The sequence below is a fragment of the Gopherus flavomarginatus genome, chromosome 8 (genome assembly GCF_025201925.1).
Source record: "Gopherus flavomarginatus isolate rGopFla2 chromosome 8, rGopFla2.mat.asm, whole genome shotgun sequence".
Classification (NCBI taxonomy): domain Eukaryota; kingdom Metazoa; phylum Chordata; order Testudines; family Testudinidae; genus Gopherus; species Gopherus flavomarginatus.
The window spans coordinates 53,078,658-53,102,009 of record NC_066624.1 but is presented as its reverse complement, the minus strand read 5'-3'; the positions used below and the strand labels follow the sequence as shown (position 1 = coordinate 53,102,009).

General features: G+C 49.1%; 1 protein-coding gene across 1 annotated transcript in view; it reads left to right on the top strand.

Annotated features, from left to right (window-relative positions):
* MID2 (midline 2) overlaps positions 1 to 21,185 on the top strand; it is a 440,591-nt gene extending 419,406 nt beyond the window's left edge. Inside the window, exon 10 of the mRNA XM_050965460.1 lies at positions 20,963 to 21,185. Coding sequence (XP_050821417.1) covers positions 20,963 to 20,990 — 28 coding nt within the window. The 3' untranslated portion in view covers positions 20,991 to 21,185. The remainder of the gene's footprint in view (positions 1 to 20,962) is intronic.
* The last annotated feature ends 2,167 nt before the right edge of the window (positions 21,186 to 23,352 follow it).

Genomic DNA, 23,352 nt, shown 5'->3' with positions numbered 1-23,352 from the left:
AATGGTGCCTGTAATGCCCATGCTTGGGGCCTAGCTCAATACTGACCCTGCTCCCTGCAGCCCACCATGCTTAGCCCATGTGCTGAGAGCTCCCTGCCCCAAGTGGCATGGTCCCTGAGCTCAGCAAGCAGATTGGTGCAGTGCATGCAGACAGCCCAGAAATGGGGGGCCTCAGAGGGTGTCATGCTCCCCGGGGTGCTCTGTCCCCATTTGAGAGGGTGCAGCATTTGGTCTGCCTGTGCCCAGCTGCTGCTGGTCAGTGTGGAGGGGAGACAGAGTTGTGGACTCATCCCCATACCTCTTCTCAATGGTGGGTTGGCCTAAACTCATAGGGTGCCTGCACTCCCCAGCCATGCTGGCACTACCAGAGGACAGGGTCCTATACTTCTCCTTTGGATACATTCTAGGCCTTGCACAAGCTGTCGTGCAAGGGATTAGCTTTGCACTCTGAGCTGGGGACAACTTTCCCTGGACACTGGCCAAGGCGCCTGGCATTTAAGGTGCCATGAGAAGTGAGTGCAGGGAGTGCAGGAGTCCGCATGAGCATTCAGTGTCTGGAGCTGGATTACAGGTGTGGCACCTGAGCCCTCAGCCGCTTGGCTGGTGCTGCGGGAGGCCAGGGAAGAGATGCAATCCGGGACATCATGCTCCATGGGACCAGGCTGGCCACTGAAAGCAAGCCTCATCCCCTGAGCATGCAGAACCTAGGGGCTTGGTAGTGCAGAGCTGGCATGGAGTTGTGTTCAGCGTTTACAAAGTAAATGCCTCGAACAATCAGGGGAGAGAGGGAGCCGTCCTGGCAACTTGTAGTTATGAATTGCCTGACAAAGCCTAGAAGCCCTCACGTTAGACAAGCTGCTAGCCCATATAGCAGTGACAATACATGTCACAGCACTTCCTCCTCAGGCCAATCTCACCCAGCTTCCTCATCCACCCTCTGCTCTCACCATGCACATCAGTCTCGGAGTCCCTGTGTGAATTGCTCTGCAGACTTGGCAGCTTCCAGCCACACCACAGCTCCAGGGCTCAGAGCAAGGGCAGGCTGTTGGTTCCAACAGGCATCACCAGCATCCAATCCCGTGATACAGTGGATGTGTTCATGTGCCAGCTACCCCAGGCTGACAGACAGTGTTTGAGGGAGCCATGTGGGGACTATTTGAGCATGTGCATCACAGTTCCCCAGTTGTCACTGCAAGGTGCTTTGCTTAAGGCTTGTTCCATGCTAGTGTGTGCCTGTCACAGAATCATAGAATATCAGAGTTGGAAGGGACCTCAGGAAGTCATCTACTCTAACCTCCTGCTCAAAGTAGGACCAATCCCCAGACAGATTTTTTACCCCAGTTCCCTAAATGGCCTCCTCAAGGATTGAACTCCCAACCATGGGTTTAGCAGGCCAATGCTCAAACCACTGAGCTATCCCTCCCCCACACTCTGCATTGGGGATATGAAAACCCCAAGCAGTTGTTCTCAGCATAAGTACAGCTGGACAGCAAAAAGAACCCAAAACCTGCATTAGTGAGTCTCAGCACCCAACTAATCTGGCTTGGGCCACGTTAGCAGCTGTAGATGAGATGCAGGGCATGACTCATATAAACAGGCAGTCCAGAAGGACTTAACTGCACATGCAGAGGTAGGTTGCCAGGCGCATCCTTTACACCCTCCTCCTTTGAGACCCTGACCCACTGCCTGGATAACCTGGCCCTGCTGATGGCTTAGGGTTTCCTTTCTATATAGGAACCATCTGGGGCCTAACCCTGTTCCCATGACTGAGATCAAGAGAAAAGGACCCAGTAATGTCAGTAGAAGCCAGAGCAAAGTTTGAATTTTTTGATGAATCGAGTGAAGACCAGAGCAGAGACTTCACCAGGGGTCCTGTACATCCCAGCTGAGAGCCCTGACTACAGACCTGTTTTGGGGAGGGTCTCGCGTGCTCTCTTCTTTGTCATTAAAACTGCCCAAAGAGTTCAGTTTTGTCCCACTGGAGACTGGGAAAATGTTTGAAATCTCCAAGATTTTCATAGGATGGAAAAGCAGCTCCAGCTGTCCTCTCTTATCAAACCGTGCCACCTGCGTGAGAGAGAAACCTGGCCCCAGCTGCCGCTCAGTGAAATCATAGCCACAGAGGCACTAATCCCAGGCCTGAGTCAGAGAACTCCTAAATTGGAGTTGGGCATCTGTCAGTAAATGGCAATGTGTAAAACACATGATGCTCCTGTCCTGGGCTGTTGTTACCATGGCTGCTCTGGGGAAGGGGAGGGGAGGGGGGGGAGGGGCAGGGGAGGTGTAATTAAATGGGGGACATGGCTAAAACTGAAATACCGGAGCAATATACAAAACAACCTGGGAGTGCAAAATCTGTCTGCCTGCCTTTAATGAGTTCAGTCACTGCAGCCGTCACGCCAGAACATAAGACAAGCACTGATCAGACCAAGGGTTATAATCCACATGTTGGGTTTTGTACCAGGAATAAAACAGTGCAGGGAATTGTCCTTGAAAAACAGACCCTGCCTCAGAGTCCTCATACTGTAGTGAGGGGGCATCCCCGCCCTCTGAGACTGACTGGGAGGGTTTGGCGGGCAGAGCCAGGACACCCCCACGAAAGCAGAGGGGTGGGACAGGAAGTATAAAAGTCAGGCACAGCTGATCAGTCAGGCCGGAGCTGCCAAAGGTGACAGATGCCTCCCGCCCACCATTGGGGCTGGAGCCCAAAGAGGACACCTGCAGTGCTGAGGACTGGCCGGAGCTGCCTGAACTGCCTGCCACCAGAGAAGCCAAGTAACTGCTCGGACTGCTGCTGGCGGTGTACCCCAAGAAGACGGAGGACAATCCTGAGATACAGGCACATCCTGAGGGGCAGCATAGGAAGTAGCCCGGGGATACCAGATGATAGTCTGGTTGTGTTGTTGCCTGAATATAGGTCAGCGTGTTTTATGCAGATCCCTGCTGAGCCAGTGGTGGAACACTCCACCACCGTTTGGGCCCTGGTCCGGGACCCAGTGAAGTAGGTTGGGCTCAGGTCCCCCTACCTTCTGCTGCCAACCCCACCCCTTAGGCCAGGAGGCCTGCATTTGTCTGCCATCAGGACTTCGATAACTCAGACATAGGTTAGGGGTTTGTTGCAGGAGTGGGTGGGTGAGATTCTGTGGCCTGCGTTGTGCAGGAGGTCAGACTAGATGATCATAATGGTCCCTTCTGACCTTAAAGTCTATGAGTCTATGAGTTTAGCAATGGAAGAGACATGACAGTTTCCATCCCCCAGGGGACAATACAAGATGGCTGCATTTACTAGCATTTAATCCAGCCCAGTTGTACACATGCCAAACATGGTGACCTCTGGCATCTCCCTTAGGACTGGGCGCGCCAGCAAGTCCATCTCGCCACCAGCAAGTATGGCCTGATTACACTTTACATTTGCCACTTTCCCTTTGTAAATGTCATCCCAGATTTCCTAGTTATGCCCCTTTGTACTGCCTGAGCTAATTCCTCTCCTTCCCCTGGGGCTTGCATGACTCAAATGGCTGTGGCAGCTCATCATGTCAGTCTGCCTAAGTCATTGCATGACCAAGTGATATACAGTCAGTTCCTTAAATCTTTCTTTGGGTATGTCTACACTACAGGATTATTCCAATTTTACAGAAACCGATTTTGTAAAACATTGTATAAAGTCGAGTGCACGCGGCCACACAAAGCACAATAATTCGGTGGTGTGTGTTCATGTACCGAGGCTAGCGTTGATTTCTGGAGCATTGCACTGTGGGTAGCTATCCTGTAGCTATCCCATAATTCCTGCAGTCTCCCCCACCCATTGGAATTCTGGGTTGAGATCCCAATGCATGATGATGCAAAAACAGTGTCGCGGGTGATTCTGGGTAAATGTCATCACTCTTTCCTTCCTCCGTGAAAGCAACAGCAGACAATCATTTTGCACCCTTTTTCCCTGGATTGCACTGGCAGATGCCATAGCATGGCAACCATGGAGCCCGTTTTGCCTTTTGTCACTGTCACCATATGTGTACTGGATACCGCTGACAGAGGCAGTACTGCAGCGCTACACAGCAGCATTCATTTGGCTTTGCAAAGTAGCAGAGATGGTTGTGGTGTACTGTCTGCTGTGCCATTGTAACTGGGTAATGAGATGACAGTTATCAGTCATTCTATACCATCTGTTGCTGTCAGGGGTGCTCCTGGTTGGCCTTTGCTGAGGCCAGGGGGTGAGGCACAAAGAGGAAAAGGGGAATGACCCAGGAGGTTGTTCCCTTCTTTATGTTGTATCTAAAAATAGAGTCAGTCCTGCCTAGAATATGGGGCAAGTGTACTAGAGAACCAGTGTATCAGAGAACCAGAAAGCACAGTCACTCTGTATCAGATCCTGCAGAAATGATGAGCTGCATGCTATTCTAGGGGGTGTCCCTGCAACAACCCCACCTGTTCCTTCCCTCCTCTCCCAACCTTTCTGGGCTACCATTGCAGGGTCCCCCCATTTGTGTGATGAAGTAATAAAGAATGCAAGAATAACACTGACTTTTTGGTGAGATAAAATGGGGGAGGCAGCCTCCAGCTGCTATGATAGTCCAGGCAGGACATAAAACGGTGGAGGGGAGAGGAGCGCAGCATCCCACTGCTATGATGGTCTAGACAGTACAGAATCTTTTCTTCAGACATGAAACGGGGGAGGCTGATGGAGTTCAGTCCCCAGTTGCTATGATGACAACAGTCACCAGCTGTTTTGTACCATCTGCCAGGAATAACCAGGAGTCATTCCTATTTTTACCCAGGCACCCCCAGCTGACCTCACCTGAGGCCACCAGGAGCACTCACAGGCTGATGATGAGGACAGCTACCAGTCCTACTGCACTGTACTGTTTGCCACCAGGAAAGGAAGGGAAGAAGATGCTGCTGTTCAGTGCCCCAGCACCGTGTCTACCAGCAGCATGCAGTAGACATACGGTGACATTGAAAAAAGTCAAGAAACGATTTTTTTCCCTTTTCTTTCACGGGGGGGGGCGCGGGAGGGAGGGGGAGTAAATTGACGAGATATACCCTGAATCACCCCAGACAATGTGTTTGACGCTACAGGCATTGGGAGCTCAGCCAAGAATGCAAATGCTTTTCGGAGTCTGCGGGGACTGTGGGATAGCTGGAGTCCTCAGTCCCCCCTCCCTTCCTCCATGAGTGTCCATTTGATTCTTTGGCTTTCCATTATGCTTGTCACACAGCACGGTGCTGTGGACTCTGTATCATAGCCTGGAGATTTTTTTCAAATGCTTTGGCATTTCGTCTTCTGTAATGGAGCTCTGATAGAACAGATTTCTCTCCCCATACAGCGAGCAGATCCAGTATCTCCCGTACGGTCCATGCTGGAGCTCTTTTTGAATTTGGGACTGCATCTCCACCTGTGCTGATCTGAGCTCCATGCTGGGCAAACAGGAAATGTAATTGAAAAGTTCATGGGGCTTTTCCTGTCTACCTGGCTAGTGCATCCGAGTTCAGATTGCTTTCCAGAGCGGTCACAGTGGTGCACTGTGGGATACCGCCTGGAGGCCAATACTGTCGATTTGCGGCCACACTAACCTTAAGCCGATATGGTAATACTGATTTCAGCGCGACTCCTCTTCTTGAGGAGGAGTACAGAAACCGGTTTAAAGAGCCCTTTATATCGATATAAAGGGCCTCGTTGTGTGGACGGATGCAGTGTTAAATCTGTTTAACGCTGCTAAAATCGGTATAAACGCATAGTGTAGACCAGGCCTAAGTAAAACAAGTCTGCCAGGCCTTGGGCATGGCTGCTGCTCTTCCCCAAACCTCAGACAGTGTTTTCTTGACAGTGGTGTTCAGAGCCCAGTGCAGCGGCCCAGGTGCAGCTTTACAGACCTAGGTGGCGAGGGCTGACTACCTCCCTGCTCCAGGATGAGAAAGTACCTTTGTATAGGCCAGTGGTTCCCAAACTTCTGTACTGGTGACCCCTTTCACATAGAAAGTCTCTTGAGTAGGACCCCTCCATATAAAATTTAAAAAACACTTTTTATGTATTTAACACCATTATAAATGCTGGATGCAAAGCAGGTTTTGGGATGGAGGCTGACAGCGCACAACCTCTCATGTAAGAACCTTTTGACCCCCTGAGAGATCCGGAGCCCCAGTTTGAAAACCCTTAATATAGACTATGCAACATTCCATGGGCTGTTTGTGCTGTCATGTGGCCTTATAAACGCCTGCCTACTTTACGCTCCTTTGGCATCTCTGCTTTTGCAAGTTCTCCCTGCCGTGGAGGCTCTTTTAGAATCTTTCACCCACTTGCATTGATGTTAATTTTCTGCTCCTGTAGCTAATCTCTCATAGCCCTTTGGCTTTGCTTCTAAATCTAGATTTAAAATTTGCCCGTGATGGCGAATCCACCACAACACTTGTTAAGTTGTCCCAGTGGTTAATTAGCCTCAGTGTTAAAAATGTACACCTAATTTCCCATCTGAATTGGTCTAGCTTCAACTTCCAGCCATTGGATCATGTGAGACCTTCCTCTACTAGACTGAAGGGCCCATTATTAAATATTTGTTTCCCATGTAGGTACTTACAGCCTGGGATCAAGTCACCCCTTACATCCTCAGTCTGGAGCATGAGGAGAGCAACTGTGCAGCTGTGGCCCACTGGACACCAATTGTTGGAAAGCTCTGAGCTCAGGAGAATGGTGCGCATGCATGCCCATGTGTGGAATACAGCTAGCGACCCCACAGATCAAAGAACTTTCACTTACAGGAGAGTAACTGCCATATATTGAACCCAGCCTGTGTTGCTGCTGACACCACCTGGCAAATGGGTTACAATAGCAAAGAAACACTAGGGGACTAACCGGGGGCCATGCTACTTGCTATACCTTTAGCTGAATTTCAAGTGTACTTAGCCATCTAATTGCAGAGCACAGGCAATGTATTTACACCTTCAGCATGTAATTTCTTGAAAGCCATTCTGTCCAGCTGTAAGGCTTCCTGCTGCATTACCCACAGAGTAGAATAAAGCCTAACTGATGGTATGCTTGGAACTACATCCTTCGTGTGATGGAGGAGCGAGTAGCAGGAAGAATGGAGGGGAGAGGGGGTGTCCTGGCTCCAGCTTGGCTTTGCTGAGGCTTAATGCACCACTGGGAGGCGTTCAGGTACAGGGTGATGAGTGCAGTGTAAAAGCCTGCCTACAATCGACCAGACCGAAGCACTGGCATTCGGGAGGGCAGCCATGTGTGTTTATTCAGAGGGGGGGTGGATTTCTCTCAGGACCAGAATAGGGGCAAAGCTAATGTTGCTAACTTTTCACTAGTGACAGTTAAGCCATTTGGGGTGAAGTGGGAGACCCCTCTCCCAGCCCCACTGTGCAGCTGATCCCAGCACGGAGCTGGGGGAGGTGCACTTTGCTCCTTACTGGCCAGGGTCGCTTTGCTGTCCCTCCACCTCAAGCTGGGAGAGGCCCAGAGGGGCTGAAATGCTGCCCCGGTGGCTCATCTTGGTGCCATTGCCAGTGTGATTGGAAAAGAAGAGCTGCCACTGAGAGCTCCAGGTCCTGTCCTGCAGCTGCCCGGGGCTCAGAGGGCTGGAACACGGGCTGAACTCAGCAAAAGTTTGGGGGGTTCCAGCCAGTGAGCTTGAAGACTGCCTGCCTCAGCAGTGGCCGCCCAGGGATAGCTATAGGAGCATGGTGAAAATGCTGCTGGCAGAGGCTGTTCTGGGGCTGCCTGTGAGCACCCACTGCAGTGACAGGTCCACCCAAGGGCATACAGCATGCATTGCCTTCTCACCCAGCCAATCAGTTCACTGGGATTGTGGGGATGGGTCTATGGCATTCCCCTCCCCTCCCCTCCCCCTTTCAACTAGCCAGAAGTGGTTGTAAAGCAATGATGGGAAACTCCTTGCTTCTTCTCTGCACCACCTCCCGTCCCAGGCTTACTGAAATCCAGGGTGGGTATTTGATCCCTGAATCGCTTCTGAGTGCTGCCCTTTGGTTACGGATAGATCCATATCCCTCAGGGGCACACACCTGGGTTACATGCACAGTGGTGCAGCGAGAGGTCAGCACTTGGAGCGGCAGCTACTGTGCAAAGGATTTGCCTAGGATGTGGAGGGGTGTGTGTTCGTGTGACACCAAGCCTCCAAGATCCATGACTGCTGCAGGAGCTTTGCCATGGGCACCAGCTAGAGTCACACAAAATGGGGGTGCCTATGATGAGCCTGAAGCCCATAAAACTGGATACTTGGCACAGGAATAGCGGAATCTGCTGTGTCTGAACTGTGGCACTGCCCACTTGTGCAACCCCTTCACCCCAAGGCCCCATCCCTATGCCACCTCTTCCCCTAAGACCTCACCTCCCACTCGGTTCTCTCTGCCCCTTTCCCCATCACTCAACCTATGGCCAATAAAAAGTGATGGGACCATGGCCCCCAACCCCTCCTGTTCCAACACCCCTGACCTAGCATTGAGTCTTGAGCTTCCTAATGGCTTTCCCACATCAGCTGCCTCTACAAAGGAATGATCCTGGAAAAACCTTGGCAGGTGCCAACCCTTGCTCCAGCAGTTGTGTATCTCTAAATGGTAGGTGTGACCCAGGGTGCCTGGAGGCAGCCCTCACTGAAAATGCCAAGGTCAAGGCAGGCTACAAAAGGAGAGCAGATACTCCCAAAACGGGTGGTTAACACTGTAATTCAGGGGTCGGCAACCTTCCAGAAGTGGTGTGCTGAGTCTTCATTCATTCACTCTAATTTAAGGTTTCGCGTGCCAGTAATACATTTTAACGTTTTTAGAAGGTCTCTTTCTATAATATATAACTAAACTATTGTTGTATGTAAAGTAAATAAGGTTTTTAAAAAGTTTAAGTTTCATTTAAAATTAAACTAAAATGCAGAGTCCCCTGGCTAGGTGGCCAGGACCCAGGCAGTGTGAGTGCCACTGAAAATCAGTTTTTGACCACAAAGGACCAACCACATTGCCAGGTCGATCTTATGTGGCAAGGTACCTTCTCAGTCTCACCAGCCGCAGCTGTTTTTAGCCTTGGTAAGACAGGCTAGGGGTAAAACAGTCCCTCTTGGCCAGGGCCGGTACAAGGATGTTTTGCACCCTAGGCAAAACTTCCACCTTATGCCTTCCCCCCTCCGCCCTGAGGCGCCCCCCCTGCAGCAGTTCCCCCACCCCAGCTCACCCCTGCTCCGCGCATGAGCACCCCGAGCACGCCATTGCTGCTTCACTTCTCCCACCTCCCAGGCTTGCGGCGCCAATCAGCTTAGGCGCCGCAAGCCTGGCAGGCGGGAGAAGTGAAGCGGCCAAGGCATGCTCAGGGAGGAGGCGGGGCAGGGGTGAGCTGAGGCGAGGAGTTCCCTTACATGCCGCCCTCCCGCCTCCTTACTTGCTGCAGGCTACCCTCCCCGCACTCCCCTGCCCAGCTCCCTCTACCTAAATGCCGGTGGTGACTGGGTCGGCCGAAGATCCGGCCACTACAGTCACTGCCGAAGAAAATGGCACCCCCCAAATGCCAGTGGCCTAGGCGACTGCCAAGGTCTCCTAAATGGTTGCACTGGCCCTGCTCTTGGCTGCACAGGGGCAGTTCGTAATTCTCACAGCCAGAGTTTTGGGCTTGTTTTTTTCCCTTATGAGAGAGAATGCAGCCTCCCCTTGCTGCTACTCACCTACTGGTAGCTTGACTCCTTCTCTACCCCCCAACAGTGGATAGTTTAAAAAGGTATTAGGCAGCCCTTATTTGGAATCAGCTGATCCTAACTTGATCTCTGGTAACCCCTTCTCAGCTGAACCTGATTGACCTGTAGTCACCCCTCCCTAGTTGATGGGGGTGGGGTGCTTTTAACTTTCTGGGACTGTTTTCTACTCCCTCCCCCTTGCAGCCATTTGTCCTGAGTTTATCACATATACCCCTTCCCACTCCCCACTCAACACTATGTGGTTGGGCTACTTGGGTCAGCAAACAGTGCACCCTCAAAAGGCTATCAACATTGCCATGCTTGATTCTAGACCTATGTTGTACTCTGAAATGGGAAGGTTGTAGTGATAGGAATCATCCTTGTTACTCCTGTGTTTCTTTCTTTGTTTTGGTGCATACACCTCAGAGGGGCATGGTCTGTGACGAGGGTAAACCTCCATCTGAGTAGATAGTAGCGTAGGTTTTCTACGTCCCACTTTACCACCAGGCATTCCTTCTCTACTATGGCATATTTTTGTTCTCTGGGCAGGAGTTTCCTACTGAAGAACAGAACTGGGTGTTCTTCTTCTCCGACCATTTGTGAAAGAACTACTCCCAACCCAATGTCAGAGGTACCGGTTTGTAAGATCGGTTTGTAACTCCTTCTCAAAGTCTGGAGCTACCAGAGGGTGATCCACAGATCCACAGTGCAGAGGGTGGTCCACAGATCTGCAAAAGCCTCCTCGGCCATGCTAGTCCATCTTACTATGTCTGGGCCATGGGTTTTTGTTAGGTCTGTTAATAGGCATGCCCTGGTAGCAAAGTGGGGGATGAACCACCTATAGTATCCAACTAGTCCCAGGAATGCTCTGACCTGCTTCTTCTGGACTGGTCGGGGCCAATTCTGTATTGCCTCTAACTTATTCAGCTGGGGCTTCACCATGGCCCTCCCCATGATATACCTGAGGTATTTGGCTTCTGCTAGCCCAATCACGCATTTGGAGGGATTTGCAGTCAGTCCCGCCTTCCTCAGGGTGTCCAGGACTGCTTCCACCTTCTCCAAGTGTGTCTCCCAGACTGGGCTATGTATAATGACGTTGTCGAGATAGGCGGCTGCATACTTGCCATGTGGATGGCAACAGCTTATCCATGAGACATTGGAAAGTTGCGGGAGCCCCATGTAAACCAAAAGGAAGGAAAGTGTACTCATACAGTCCCTCTGGTGTTGAAAAGGCCATCTTCTCTTTGTCAGCCTTGGCAGGGGGATTCACCAATAAGGGAGCACAAAAATTGTGCTTTTCCAAATCGGTCAATTAGCTCATCTATCCTGGGTATAGGGTACACATCAAATTGGGAAACTTCATTCAGTTTCTGGAAGTTGTTGCAGAACCTCATACTGCCATCGGGCTTAGGTCCTAGGAAACTGGACTGGACCGTTGGCTATGAGACTCTTCAATGACCCCTAACTTCAGCATTTTCCTGACTTCTGTCTTGATCTCTTCTCTTTTCACCTCCAGGATCTGGTATGGCTTGACATTCACCTTCCCTCCAGGATCTGTGCGGATGTAACGGTGAACCTCGGTAGTCCTGCCTGGCTTTTCCGAGGATATGTCCTGGTTGTGTTTGATCATGTCGATCACTTCAGTTCATTGGTCAGGGTCAATTCCATGAATATTCCCACTTGGCCATGCCGGTTGCTTTTGGGGGGTGGCGACCCTAGAATGACCTCATGAGCTTCTCTGTCTTGCCAAGTTTTCAACAGGTTTATATGATAGATCTGTTCCAGGCTGTCGGACCTTATAGTCGGCCTCTCCAATGACTTCTATTATCTCATATGGCCCCTGCCACCTGGCCAGGAGCTTGCTCTCCACTGTAGGTACGAGCACCATTACCTGATCTCCCACCTGGAATTTTCGGATTGTCGCTTGGTGATTGTAATATGGCTGTTGGGTCCCTTGCACCCTCTCCATGTGTTCCCGTACTAAGGGGCTTGGGCTATTCTGTCTTTCATCTGCAGCACATGCTCAATGATGTTTCTCCCTTGGTTCAGCTGTTCTTCCCAACCTTCTTTGGCAATGTCCAGTATGCCATGGGGTTGGCAACCATATAACAGCTCGAAGGGGAAAACCCAGTTGGGAACCTCCCTTACAGCAAACATTAGGTACGGCAACAGGGCGTCCCAGTTCTTCCCATCCCGGCTCACCACCTTCTGCATCATGTTCTTTAATGTTCTATTAAAACATTTGACGAGGCCATCAGTCTGCGGATGATAGACTGATGTTCTTATGGTCCGTATGTGGAGCATTGCACACAAATCTCTCAATAATTTAGAACAAAGGGAGTTCCTTGATCCATCAGAAACTCTTTGGATATCCCTACTCTAGAGAAAATTTGGATTAATTCCTTAACCTCTGGTCTTGGACAGGGTGTTTCATAGGGGTATGGCCTCAGGGTATCGGGTGGTGTAATCTAGCACAAACCGTATGTGCTGATGGCCCCAGGCTGACTTCTCCAGTGGGCCTACTAGGTCCATAGCTATCCACTCAAATGAGACATAAATAGTCGGCAGACGTACCAAAGGGGCCCTTAAGTGTAGTTGGCATTCAGAACAGGAGGCACAATATCATCAGACCGCTGCATAAACTCTGGGCTAAAACAACCTCTGTAGAATTCAGTCAAGGGTTTTTTCTACTTCTAGATGCCCCCTGAACAGATGGATGTGGGCTAGCAACCCTCTGATGCGTCTGCAGTACTAAGAACTGTTCCACGACTTGTTCTTGGATCCGGACTATTCTGCATAGCAGATCCCTCTTTATGATATAATATGGCCCTGGGTCCTTGGATCTCCCTTCCACAGAGACCCCATTCACCTCAACTACTTCTTTGTGAATTTTGTTATATATTGGCTGATTGGCCTGATCCTGTCCAAAATTCTCCAGCGAGGGTTCAGTTTGCCCAAACTCAGGAGGATCTATTTCCATCTCCCTCTCAGGGGTGGGGGGTCCCCAGGGAACTGGGTCCAGCTTCTGGTTCATTGACCTCCTACATAGTCCCCTTGTCAGTGGGGCCAACTGTCTCCCCTACGAATGTAGGCTTTTGGTTCTGGGCCAAGATTCTTGTTTCCCTCCTCTTACCTGCCCTCCTTTCTTGCCGGGTCTCCCTGGGCTTCCCAGGGGAAGAGAACAAATCATGGGCAAATTCATGGAAGATTGGGAGGGTGCTAAATATCGGGGTCATCCCATTGCTGTTGGGATTATTACCTTCTTCTGATTCCCCTCTGGGGAATAGGCTGCCAAACCCTGGGAAGTCTGGTCTTATGAGGGCTAGATATGGTAGCTTTGGGACCACTCTCACTGTCACTTTAGTGGGGTTTCCCAGGACTTCTATTCTTTCTGGGACAGTCGGGTAGTAGTTGACATTCCCATGTACACAGGATATTTATGTGCATTTTGCCTGGGATAGTTGGTCTTGCCCAATAGTTTTCCCAAGACCAGCGTGAATGCACTTCCCGAGTCCACTAACGTAGTGGTCTCTATGCCATTCATTTTAACTGGTCTAGTATACCTATGGGGGACCATCACAACCCCTACTAGATTTATTGGGTCACATGGTCCTCCTAGATCTCCCAGGTCGCATTGCATGGGCTCTTCTAGGTTCGGGCATTGGGCAGCTATATGCCCTGTTTCCCCACATGCATAACATCTGTACCCTGCTTGGGGCAGCCTCCTATTTTTTGGGCTGTTGGGCCTTACCCCCTGAGTCTTTCTCCCTCAGTCCCCAAGTCCCTCCATGATCTCTGGTTGCTCTTCAGCCTCCTTCCTCCCCTCCATAGTTCTGCCCGGGGCTACGGCAACTCAGGCCCTCAGCACAGAGATTTCCCTCCTATTCTGGTGCATTCCTTTTCCAGTCGTTCAAGGAAGTTCTTGAGCTGCGAGGTGTCTCTCTACAAGGGTAACTAGCTCGTCACAGGAGGAGGGATCATTTTGACTGACCCATCCTCGTATGTCCGATGTTAGCCCTCTCATGTACCTGTCCAAAACTATGATTTCCTCAATTTTCTCTGGGCCATGGGTCTTGAGGCGCAGCTACTTCTGAGCTAAGTGGATTGGATCAAACAGCTGGGACCTCAGCATTTTGCTGTCCTGGTATTTCCACTTGTGGAACCTCTGGGTTCTTATAGCTGTTGTCACGTCAGACCTTGCCAGGATCTCCGCCTTCAGCTGGGGGTAGCTGCTTCTGTTGTCATGTCAAAAGATGCCTTCTGGACCTCCCCACACAGAAAACGAGCAAGGATACTGGCCCATTGGTCTTGGGGCCAGGCCTTCTGCAGGGCCATTCTCTCAAATGTGAGGAGATATGACTCTATGTTGTCATCCATTGTCATCTTCTGCAAGTAGCTGCTTGCCCGCAGGGGCCAGGTCCTGTGGGGGCATTGTATCAGAGTGGTCAGGGCCTTTAGCTGGTTCGCAACCTCTTGCACGGTGGCTCGATCCTGAGCCGCCTGGCTCATCAGTAATTTATTTGCCTCCTGCTGTATTCGCACTGCCTCCTGCTGGGTAGCCGTCTGAACCCTGGTAGCCTCTTGTTGGGCCCCAGTGGCCTGCACCAACGCCTTCACTATATCCACCATTTTTATTTATTTTTTTGTTGTGGATGATTTACTCTGCTCTGGGATGGTTCGCCATGAATTCTCACTCACAGATCCCACGTGTGGCAAGGCACCTTCTCGATCTCACCAGCCTGCGCTGTTTTTAGCCTTGGTGAGACGGGCTTGGGGTAAAACAGTCCCTCTTGGCTGCACAGGGGCAGTTCGTAATTCTCTCAGCCAGTGTTTTGGGCTTGTTTTTCTCCCTTATGGGATGGAATACAGTCTCCCCTCCTGGAGAGCCTTGCTCCCTTGCTGCTACTTGCCTACTGGTAGCTTGACTCCTTCTCTACAGGGGAGGGTTTAAAAAGTTGGAATCAGTTGATCCTAATTGATCTCTGGTAACCCCTTCTCAGCTGAACCTGACTGACCTGTAGTCACTCCTCCCCAGTTGATAGGGAGGGGGGCCTTTTAATGTTCTGGGACTGGTTTCTACCCACTCCCAGAACCATTTGTCCTGAGTTTATCACAATTAGTTATTAGCATAATATCATGTTGCCAGCCAATTCTTTAGTATCTAAAACTAAAGGATTATTATAAAGAAAATAGAAAGAATGAGAATTGTTAAGTGGTAAAGCAATTAGGTACATATATAAGACTACAAAGTCCATGTATCAAGTTCTTAGTGTTGGTGATTTTGCTGGGTTTGAAAGTCCCTCTGGAACACATCCAAAGCATGGATGAGTCATTCAGGCTTTTGTTCAGAGCTTTGTTTGTAGAAAAGTTATTCCAAAGGTAAGCAGCAGGATGAAGAGCAAATGGAGATCATGCAGCTGCCCTTTATATTCCTTTTGCCATACGGTTTGTACTTCCTGTGTCACAAACACAAACTTCACAGCAGATTGCATGGAAAAGCCTTAGACTCCTCTGTCCACTGGCATGCTCCTACAGGTCCCACTGGCTCATAAAGTGTAGCCCCTGGCGTCTCTCAGTGGGTTCTTTGTACAGCTGATGACCCTTGATGGGCCATCGAACAGGCTAGGCAGTGTTAATGCCAGTCGGTCTGGGGGTGTCACCCAGAAACACAGCACAAGTTTTGAAATATAGATATACTTATAACTCACAATACAAAGGCGATACAAAGGTATAAACAAGTTCATCATACTTGGCAAATCATAACATTTTCACAGCTACCATACAAGGCACATCAGGTCAGATTTCTTGCAATTTCACAAAGTGTTCCACCTATTCCATACAGCATCACAGTAGGGAAGAGACCAATAATTGCTAAAAGTTTCCCTGGGAGGAGATGCCAGTTGGTAAGGGAAGCAAATAAATGCCCAGTTCTCCAGGGAGGAAGCCACAGAAGATTCAGCTTGGGCTTGTTGAGCAAAGTCTCTGAAATATTTATAAAATAGACAACATATAGTGTAAACCAACACTGTAAAATTAAATATTTCTTACCTTATTCCTCTGCTCAGGGCTTTTTCCCATTAAACATTGAAAGCCCACTCTGAGACAGGCCTGAAGATTGTACAGCTGCCTTTGTTATTGGGACAAATCTACAGCGTGTGTAATAGATCAAACCGCTGTTGTTGGTACATGATTGAGTTCATACACACAACTGAAAAGGTCTTTTGTTGGGGTGCTAATGGCACTTAGTGTTTCTATGCCCTAGCACATCTCAGTCACCGATCTGGCAGCATCTTACTTAACTGGGTCAGCATCATTAACGCCAGCCAAAGCACAGAGAGAGGTCATGGCCCACTTTTCCAAAAGCAGCCTGTGACTTCAAGGCAGTGGCGGTTTGAGGTTCCCTGCTTTACACACTAAGACCTCATTTTCAGAATTGCTGAAACACCACAAAACTGGCTGTGAGCATTGTATTGCCATTTAATGGGGTGGGGGATTAGCCTGTATTGCACAGGAAGTCAGACTAGATGAACACAGTGGGCCCTTCTGGTCTTTGAATCTAGGCGTTTATGAGCCATTTTCCCACCTGTTGCCTGCAGTCCATCATGTACATGGGATGCTCGCTGGGGCAGAGCCTGTCTTTATGCAAGAGTCTATATGGACATGTTATAATGTAAGGGTGCCTAGACAAACGAAGCCAATGGCACCTCTAAACCAGGTCCAGGAGGTTCTGTGCTGAGTACCTAGAACATCAAGCCCCCTAAGTGAGAGGACAGTTGAGAATTTGGACCTGGGTATATGACTCAAGATCATGGACAAATGACCAGAAAAGCTGGGAACAGAACCCCACTACCTGACTCTGCCCTTGGTTCCCAGTCCTACCCAGAGAACAAGTATGCCTGACAGCTGGGTTCAAGGCCTGATGTAGGGTCTGTGTGAAACAGCAGTGTGGTGAGGTCACACACCTTCATTTGTGAAGATCATAACATCTCTGTGCTCAGATTGTGACTGACAATCCTAGGAAGAGACTGTTCTTTATGCCCTGGTGCCATGGGTCAAGGTTAGAGATGGTTAACACTCACGTCCTAAGGCAGAGACTCCAAGTGCTGTGTTAGAATCACCCCTGCACAGTGGGACATGAGATGCATGTATGGCATGGCCAGTAGTCTGTGGAAGGTTTATGACCAGAACGTAGAGCCCCAACTCCCAATTTTAATCACTATATACGATGCCATCCTAGTGCTCATCTGACAGAGCCCAGCTACGTCGGACACTGTGCGGCCCTGAGTGAATGAGTGAGTGTGCGTGAGAGAAAGAGAGAGAGAGAGGACTCCTGTGTTTAAGTATAAATGTGCAGATCACCAAGCGTCACTGTCTACTTCCACCCCCAAGTCCTGTGTTAGGGGCTAGCAGGAAGTGACAGCAGCCAGGCTGTTGGCTCTAGAGAAAGCCCCCATGCATTGCAGAATATCATGACATGGCATCTGATTGCTTAGTACAGTCCTTCCTATAAGGAGAGCTTGCGAACAGAAAAGCTGCAAGGCTGCATGTGTTTGGAACAAAAGAGAGATGGGACAATTCATTGAAATGAAGGGCAGGTAGCAAGGGGTGGAGAGACGTGGCATACAAAGCACCTAGAGACAGACCCACACTTCCTTCCCTGCTCTGGTACCCGACTGGGGAACCTGCTCTCTAGACAATAACATTTAAGTGCTATCTCTACTTGGACTCTAGTCTGAGGACCTGCTTTCTGCTACTTTGTAGGTAGCGAGACTCAAACTGCTCAGATCCAGTAGTTATTTTCCTAGCTTATGCACTACTGAAAAATATTTCTGCATTAATGATTCAGGCCATACAATCTGTTCAGGTTTTGCTTTGGGACATGAGCACTTTCATTCACTGTCTCCCTGCCAATTTGGAAAGCTCAGTATAGTAAGCAGCAGCTGTTATGATGCAGACAGGACCAGCCGGCTTATAGTCCTTGTGGGGACCTCTCCCATAGAGTCAAACAAAAATAAAGTTGGCTTGTGTCTTATGTCCAGAGAAGAGCTTTAGAATTCTGTCTGAGCTATTTCTACTTCAGACTCAAGCAACTCAACAAGCCACCTACAACGAAGTATGATTATGGGATAGACAAACCCATGGGAGCTAGAAGAAGGGGAGGAAAAGAGAGATTACTTATTTTCTGCAGTAACTGGAGTTCTTCTAGGAGTATGTCTGCAGAACTGGCATTTATCAACTGAAAGCTTCAATCTATAGGCCTCCAACCTGTCAAGCACTTTAAGACGTCTTTCTTCATGCTCCTTCAAGGTTCTTCCAAATATAATCAGGTCATGCAAATAAACTAAGACTTGCAGTAAGTTCATGTCTCCAACAACTTTCTCCATACGATGTTGAAATGTGGCAGGTGCTTCAGAAATCCCTTGAGGCATGCATTCAGACTGATAAAATCCTAACGGGCAGATGAAGGCTGTCTTTTCCTTGTCTTCTGCTCCCAGAGGGATCTGGTAGTATTCACTTCAAAGATTCAATGCTGAGAACCACTGGCTTTCCAGTATACAGTGTAAGGCATCTTGGACTTGAGGCATGGTGTACTGTTCGACCACAGGACAGCTGTTCAGGGTGTGGTAGTTGATACACCTCTGGATTTTCCCATTTTCTTTTCAGACCTCCACAATGGGTAAGGTAATTATGCCATTTGCAATCAGCTCCTGAAGATGATGTCGAACATCTTCCATCTCTGAGACAGCAATCTTCCTAGGTCTCTCCCTGAAGGGTCAGAAGTCGTGTAGTCTGATGTGCTTTCCCCTTTTTGCACATCCCATGTCCCACTCATGCAGTGACAATACCTTGGCTCTTTCACAAAGTTTCTTCCTCAGGCAGTCCTTCCACTCCTCAGACAATGGCAAATCTCCAAAATCATACCTTGCAGGGATCTATTGCCAGAACTTGAGCTGCACACTGGGGTCTGACAATGGTTTCAGGATCAACATCACAGCTTGTTTCAATAGCAATCAGTATAATCACCTTTTCCTGGGCTCCAGCTGGACTCCATTGGGGACCAGCACTCCTTCAGGGAGCTCTCCGTCAGCCGGCTGCTCTACCATTGCCAGTGCCCCTCTACTGCCTTTCAACCAGGTACTTATGACAAGCCCTTCTTGCGTCGCCCTTGCAGGTACTACAAAGGGAGTCATGACCGCATACCTCAATGCTCCCGTTGGTAGTTCAGACATCTCCTTTTTATTGCTCTCAGTTTTTCTATAGGCTTCATCACAAAGCATATGGATCATCAGGGTGTTTAGGTATTGGGCCCAAGCTCGTTGTCTGCAGTAATCTGTAAGCACCTTGAAGACAATGGAGTTGGTCCCTAGCAGCACAGACACATCAGACTTTCCTTTAGGATCAGGGCATATTAAGGCAGCAGTTTCTACCTCTTCTCTTACCCCAGCAACCTCCTCTGGAAATTCCAGGTGCACTATGACATAGTCTTGGTAGGGGTATTCATTCACGCTGAAGCCACACAGGCCAACGCCTGTCAGTGGCTGTATCAGCAGGTGCCTAAGCATCCATTGGTAGAATGATTGAAATATAATCGTCACTGGAGATCCAGTGTCAAGCACGGCTTTACATTCTGTCCCTTCAGTCCTCACCATGATCTATCAGTCCTGAGGGGATCACCGCTGGACTGTCTTTTAGGGGGGAGCCTTCAAGTCCTGTGGGCCTGGGTGGCCCCCATCCCCAGATCCTTCGGCAGTTCCTTGACCCCTCCCAACTGGTCCTCAGCTTTCCATACACTAAGGAGGGATTTTCTTCATTATGACACTTCGCAGCACTGTGTCCATCCTGACCACACTGGTAGCAGAATTGTCCTTTTCCCCTTCGCCCGGGTGGGATGGTGGCTTTAAATGCTGACTTCTCCATCACCACAGCCAGAGGCTCCTTATGCCTGGAAGTCTTAGTTCTGCCAATGGTGCTTTGCCGTTCAGCTATCTCTTCTGTTAGAACCTGCACTCGTTGGGCAAGTTCCTCTCTGGTGCTCACCATCAGTGCAGTGGCTGTTTGCAGAGGTGCAGTGCTGTCTGGCCCAAATGGTTGGGCTTCCCAAAACCCACTGGCAGCCTGCCTTTCTTCCTCCTCTCTGACCTCTTTTATCAGCCTGGAGCAACACAGAGGACGTTCCTCTCATTCTCTTAACTGAAGATGAAGTAGAATCGGATACTGATATTGAGGTCCTCTTATGATTTGAGTCCATCTGGTCCATCTGGTCAGCAGTCACTGCTCCCATTTTGACAGCTCCCTGAAGCAGTCTCTCCAGCCTCTGTATATAGGCTGAAACCTTCTTGCCCCTTTGCTGTTGGGAATTAAGGAACATACAATAACTGTCCTCAGAGCCCTTTACACTCCCAAAGGTGTGCTCCCAAAGGTGTGCTCGAGGACCTTCACACTCACTTCAGGGTTAGTAAGATTCAGGGTGCCAATCACATCTAATGCTGGGTCCCAGAGGCTCTCTACTAGACATCTTCACTTTTCTGCATCTGGTACAGCCCACTTCTGCAGCATTTCAGTGATATATTCCAGCCAGGGTTCAAACTCCTCTTCCCCAGGTATTGGGATGAGACCCCCCAGCAAATAACTTTAACTTATGATAGGAGCTTGACGTAGCATGGGACAGCACAACCTTTTCCAATGTTTGCCCCACTGCTTTTGCCCAATCACTGGCCAAGTCTGCAGATCCTGAGCTAGAGGCTGCTGAGTCAGGGCCCAACAAACCTGACATATTAGCCAATTGACAAACAGTGATTTCCTCAACATATAACAGAATTTTTTTCCCAACTTAGTGAATCACTCAAGATGTGCTTTGCAAGGGGTACTGTCTTAGCATCCTGGACAAGCCCCCCAAAATGTAACTCTTCTGCCAGCAGAGCCAGCAGCAACCAGGGCTGGGTTCAATATATAGTGATTTCTTTCCATAGATACAACACAGAATCGGCTCAAGCCCACACCCAGTAACCTCGGAAATTTACACAGCACCCCTGGGCATGTCTGAGAGGCAATACGTCCCCACTCGCAAGCACAGAGTCCGAGTGTAGAAAATAAACTTTTAATAAAAGGAGGGAAGTAACTTGGCATTAATTTGGGAAAACACCACAAACAGGGTTCATAAACATAAACCATGAGCAAAAGACCCACCCCTCAAGTAAGTTGGGCAGTGTCCTTTTCCTCTCAGGTTCTTAAGTCCAGCAACCCAAAAGTCCCTTTAACGTGCCTGCTCCTTCTTTGTACCCCACTCACAGTTGCTGTCCTTGGTCAGTGCAGACCTAGAGTTCAGATGTGCATCTGCAGAGTTCACTTCCCACCCTGGGTGGAGGTAAGGAGGCACCTTACTCACTCTGTTGCTTGGGCACTTGCCCTCCATCCCTCTCCACCATCTGCCCTACAGGCCTCTTGCTCTGCTCACTACCTCACCTGCCACTTATTTGCCATCTAACTATCAGTCACCTTCTGTTGCCACCTGCTGCTCTACTATGAGCTCTGCACATTAGTCTCTTACTGATTTCCAGGTCTTTGCAGCTAGGTAGAGAAACTATTACCTCTCAAGTGATTTTAGCTCTCAGTAATTAAGCAATTAAAATAACAAAAGAGGTTCCTAATGAACCCTATTTAACTCTTTTTTTGAACAAGAAGAGTCCTTAGAAAGAATTTACAACTCCTAACTAGAACACTTGTCTCCATCCCCATCTTGCTTTTCATAAGACTCTGGCACTGGAGTCCCTGGCTTAATAAGGTCCTTTCAGGTCCCCTCATTTTGGCCAGGTTAAGCACAGTTCTGCTCCTCTTTATTCACAATAATGCCAACATTGGTAACAGCATTTCACCACCTGCATTCAGTAATAAGGTGATTTGTAACCCACCACCAGCCAAAGTTGATCACTTTGAATATCTGCTTAGATATTCACTCTGTCTGCCAAATATCTAAGGAGAGTGGGTGTGTTCATGTAAATACTGGTTGCTCTTGAAGTCTCTCCCCCTCCCAGCTAGCTGTCAGGGAAGAATTCAACAGACCTTGCTTACTTGCACTTTTTTTCCTAACCTGGGTTACCCATGCAGATACCATAGCATGGCAAGCATGGCGCCCGCTCAGCTGTACACTGTTATTGTAAGCATTACAAACACCTTGCTTCTTATCTTACAGTATTTGCTTAGCCGAAGCAGGAGCTGCCGTGTGCAACAATGTGATGCCACGCAAGCAGCCCTGCTAGAAGCTATGGAGCGGAGCAATTTACAGATGCTGGTGACAGATGTACATCACCTTGATATAGTGGAGTGCTGCTTCTGGGCTTGGGAAACAAGCGCTAACTGGTGGGACCACACTGTTATGCAGCTATGGGATGATGAGCAGAAACTGCAGAACATTCAAATGTGCAAGACCACTTTCTAGGAACTATGTGATGTGCTTTCCCCAGCCCTAAAGCACAGCAATACTAAAATGAGAGCTGCTCTGATAGTTGAGAAATGTGTGGCAATAGCTTTGTGGAAGCTTGCAATGCCAGATTTCTACCAGTCAACAGGGAATCAATTCAGAGTGGATAAATCTTCCATGGGGTCTGTTGTGATCCAAGTTGCTAGAGCAATCAATAGACTTCTGCTAAGAAGGGTAATGACTCTGGGAAACATGCAGGACATAGTGGATGGTTTTGCTGTGGTGGGGTTCCCTAACTGCAGTGGGGCAACAAACAGACAGTATATCCCTATCTTGGCACCAGACCACCTTGCCAAAGAGTACATAAACTGAAAGGGGTACTTCTCAATGGTGTTGCAAGCACTGGTGGATCACAGGGGCTGTTTCACCAACATCAGTGTGGAATGGTTGGGAAAGGTACATGACACATGCATCTTTAGGAACTCTGGTCTGTTCAGAAAGCTGCAAGCAGGAACATTCTTTCCAGACTGCAAAATAACCATTGGTGATGTTGAAATGCCAGTACACAGGCAGCCTGGACAGCAGTAAGGACTGGTTCAACCATAGGCTGAGCAAGTGCAGAATGGCGGTGGAATGTGCCTTTGAATGTTTAAAAGCTCACTGGCATAGGCTGCTAACTAGGTTAGACCTCCGTGAAAGCAATTGTTGTTGCTGCATGCTGTGTGCTCCATAATATCTGTGAAACAAAGGGAGAAATGTTTCTGCCAGGGTGGGGGATTGAGGCAGATCGCCTGGCAGCCAATTTTGAGCAGCCAGGCACCAGGACAATATGAAGAGGACATTGAGGGGCTCTGCATCTCTGTGAGGCTTTGAAAACTAGTTTCATCAATGGCCTACAGTAAAGTGACACTTATGTGTGTTGTTCCTTACCAAGCTATCCCCTTCTTCATTGCATGTACTCCCCTATAAACTACATTCCTGGTAACCACAGCGCGCTGAAAGAATAAAGAGCCTTTTCTCCTCAATCCATTAAGTTTTATTGTGCTCACAAACACTGAGAGACAGCAAAGAAAAGTAAGATAACTTGAGGCAAAAGGGCAAAACAAGGACAGTTTGCTTACAGATGCACTGCAATAACAATCAAAGGTGTGGGAATGGGCGCCTTCTGGTCCTTGTGCCCTCCCCTGGTGCTGAGTGCAAGGGATACTGGACTTCCCCTCGCCTCCATGGCCACATCCTAGGACATCTGGGAGACGAGGATGT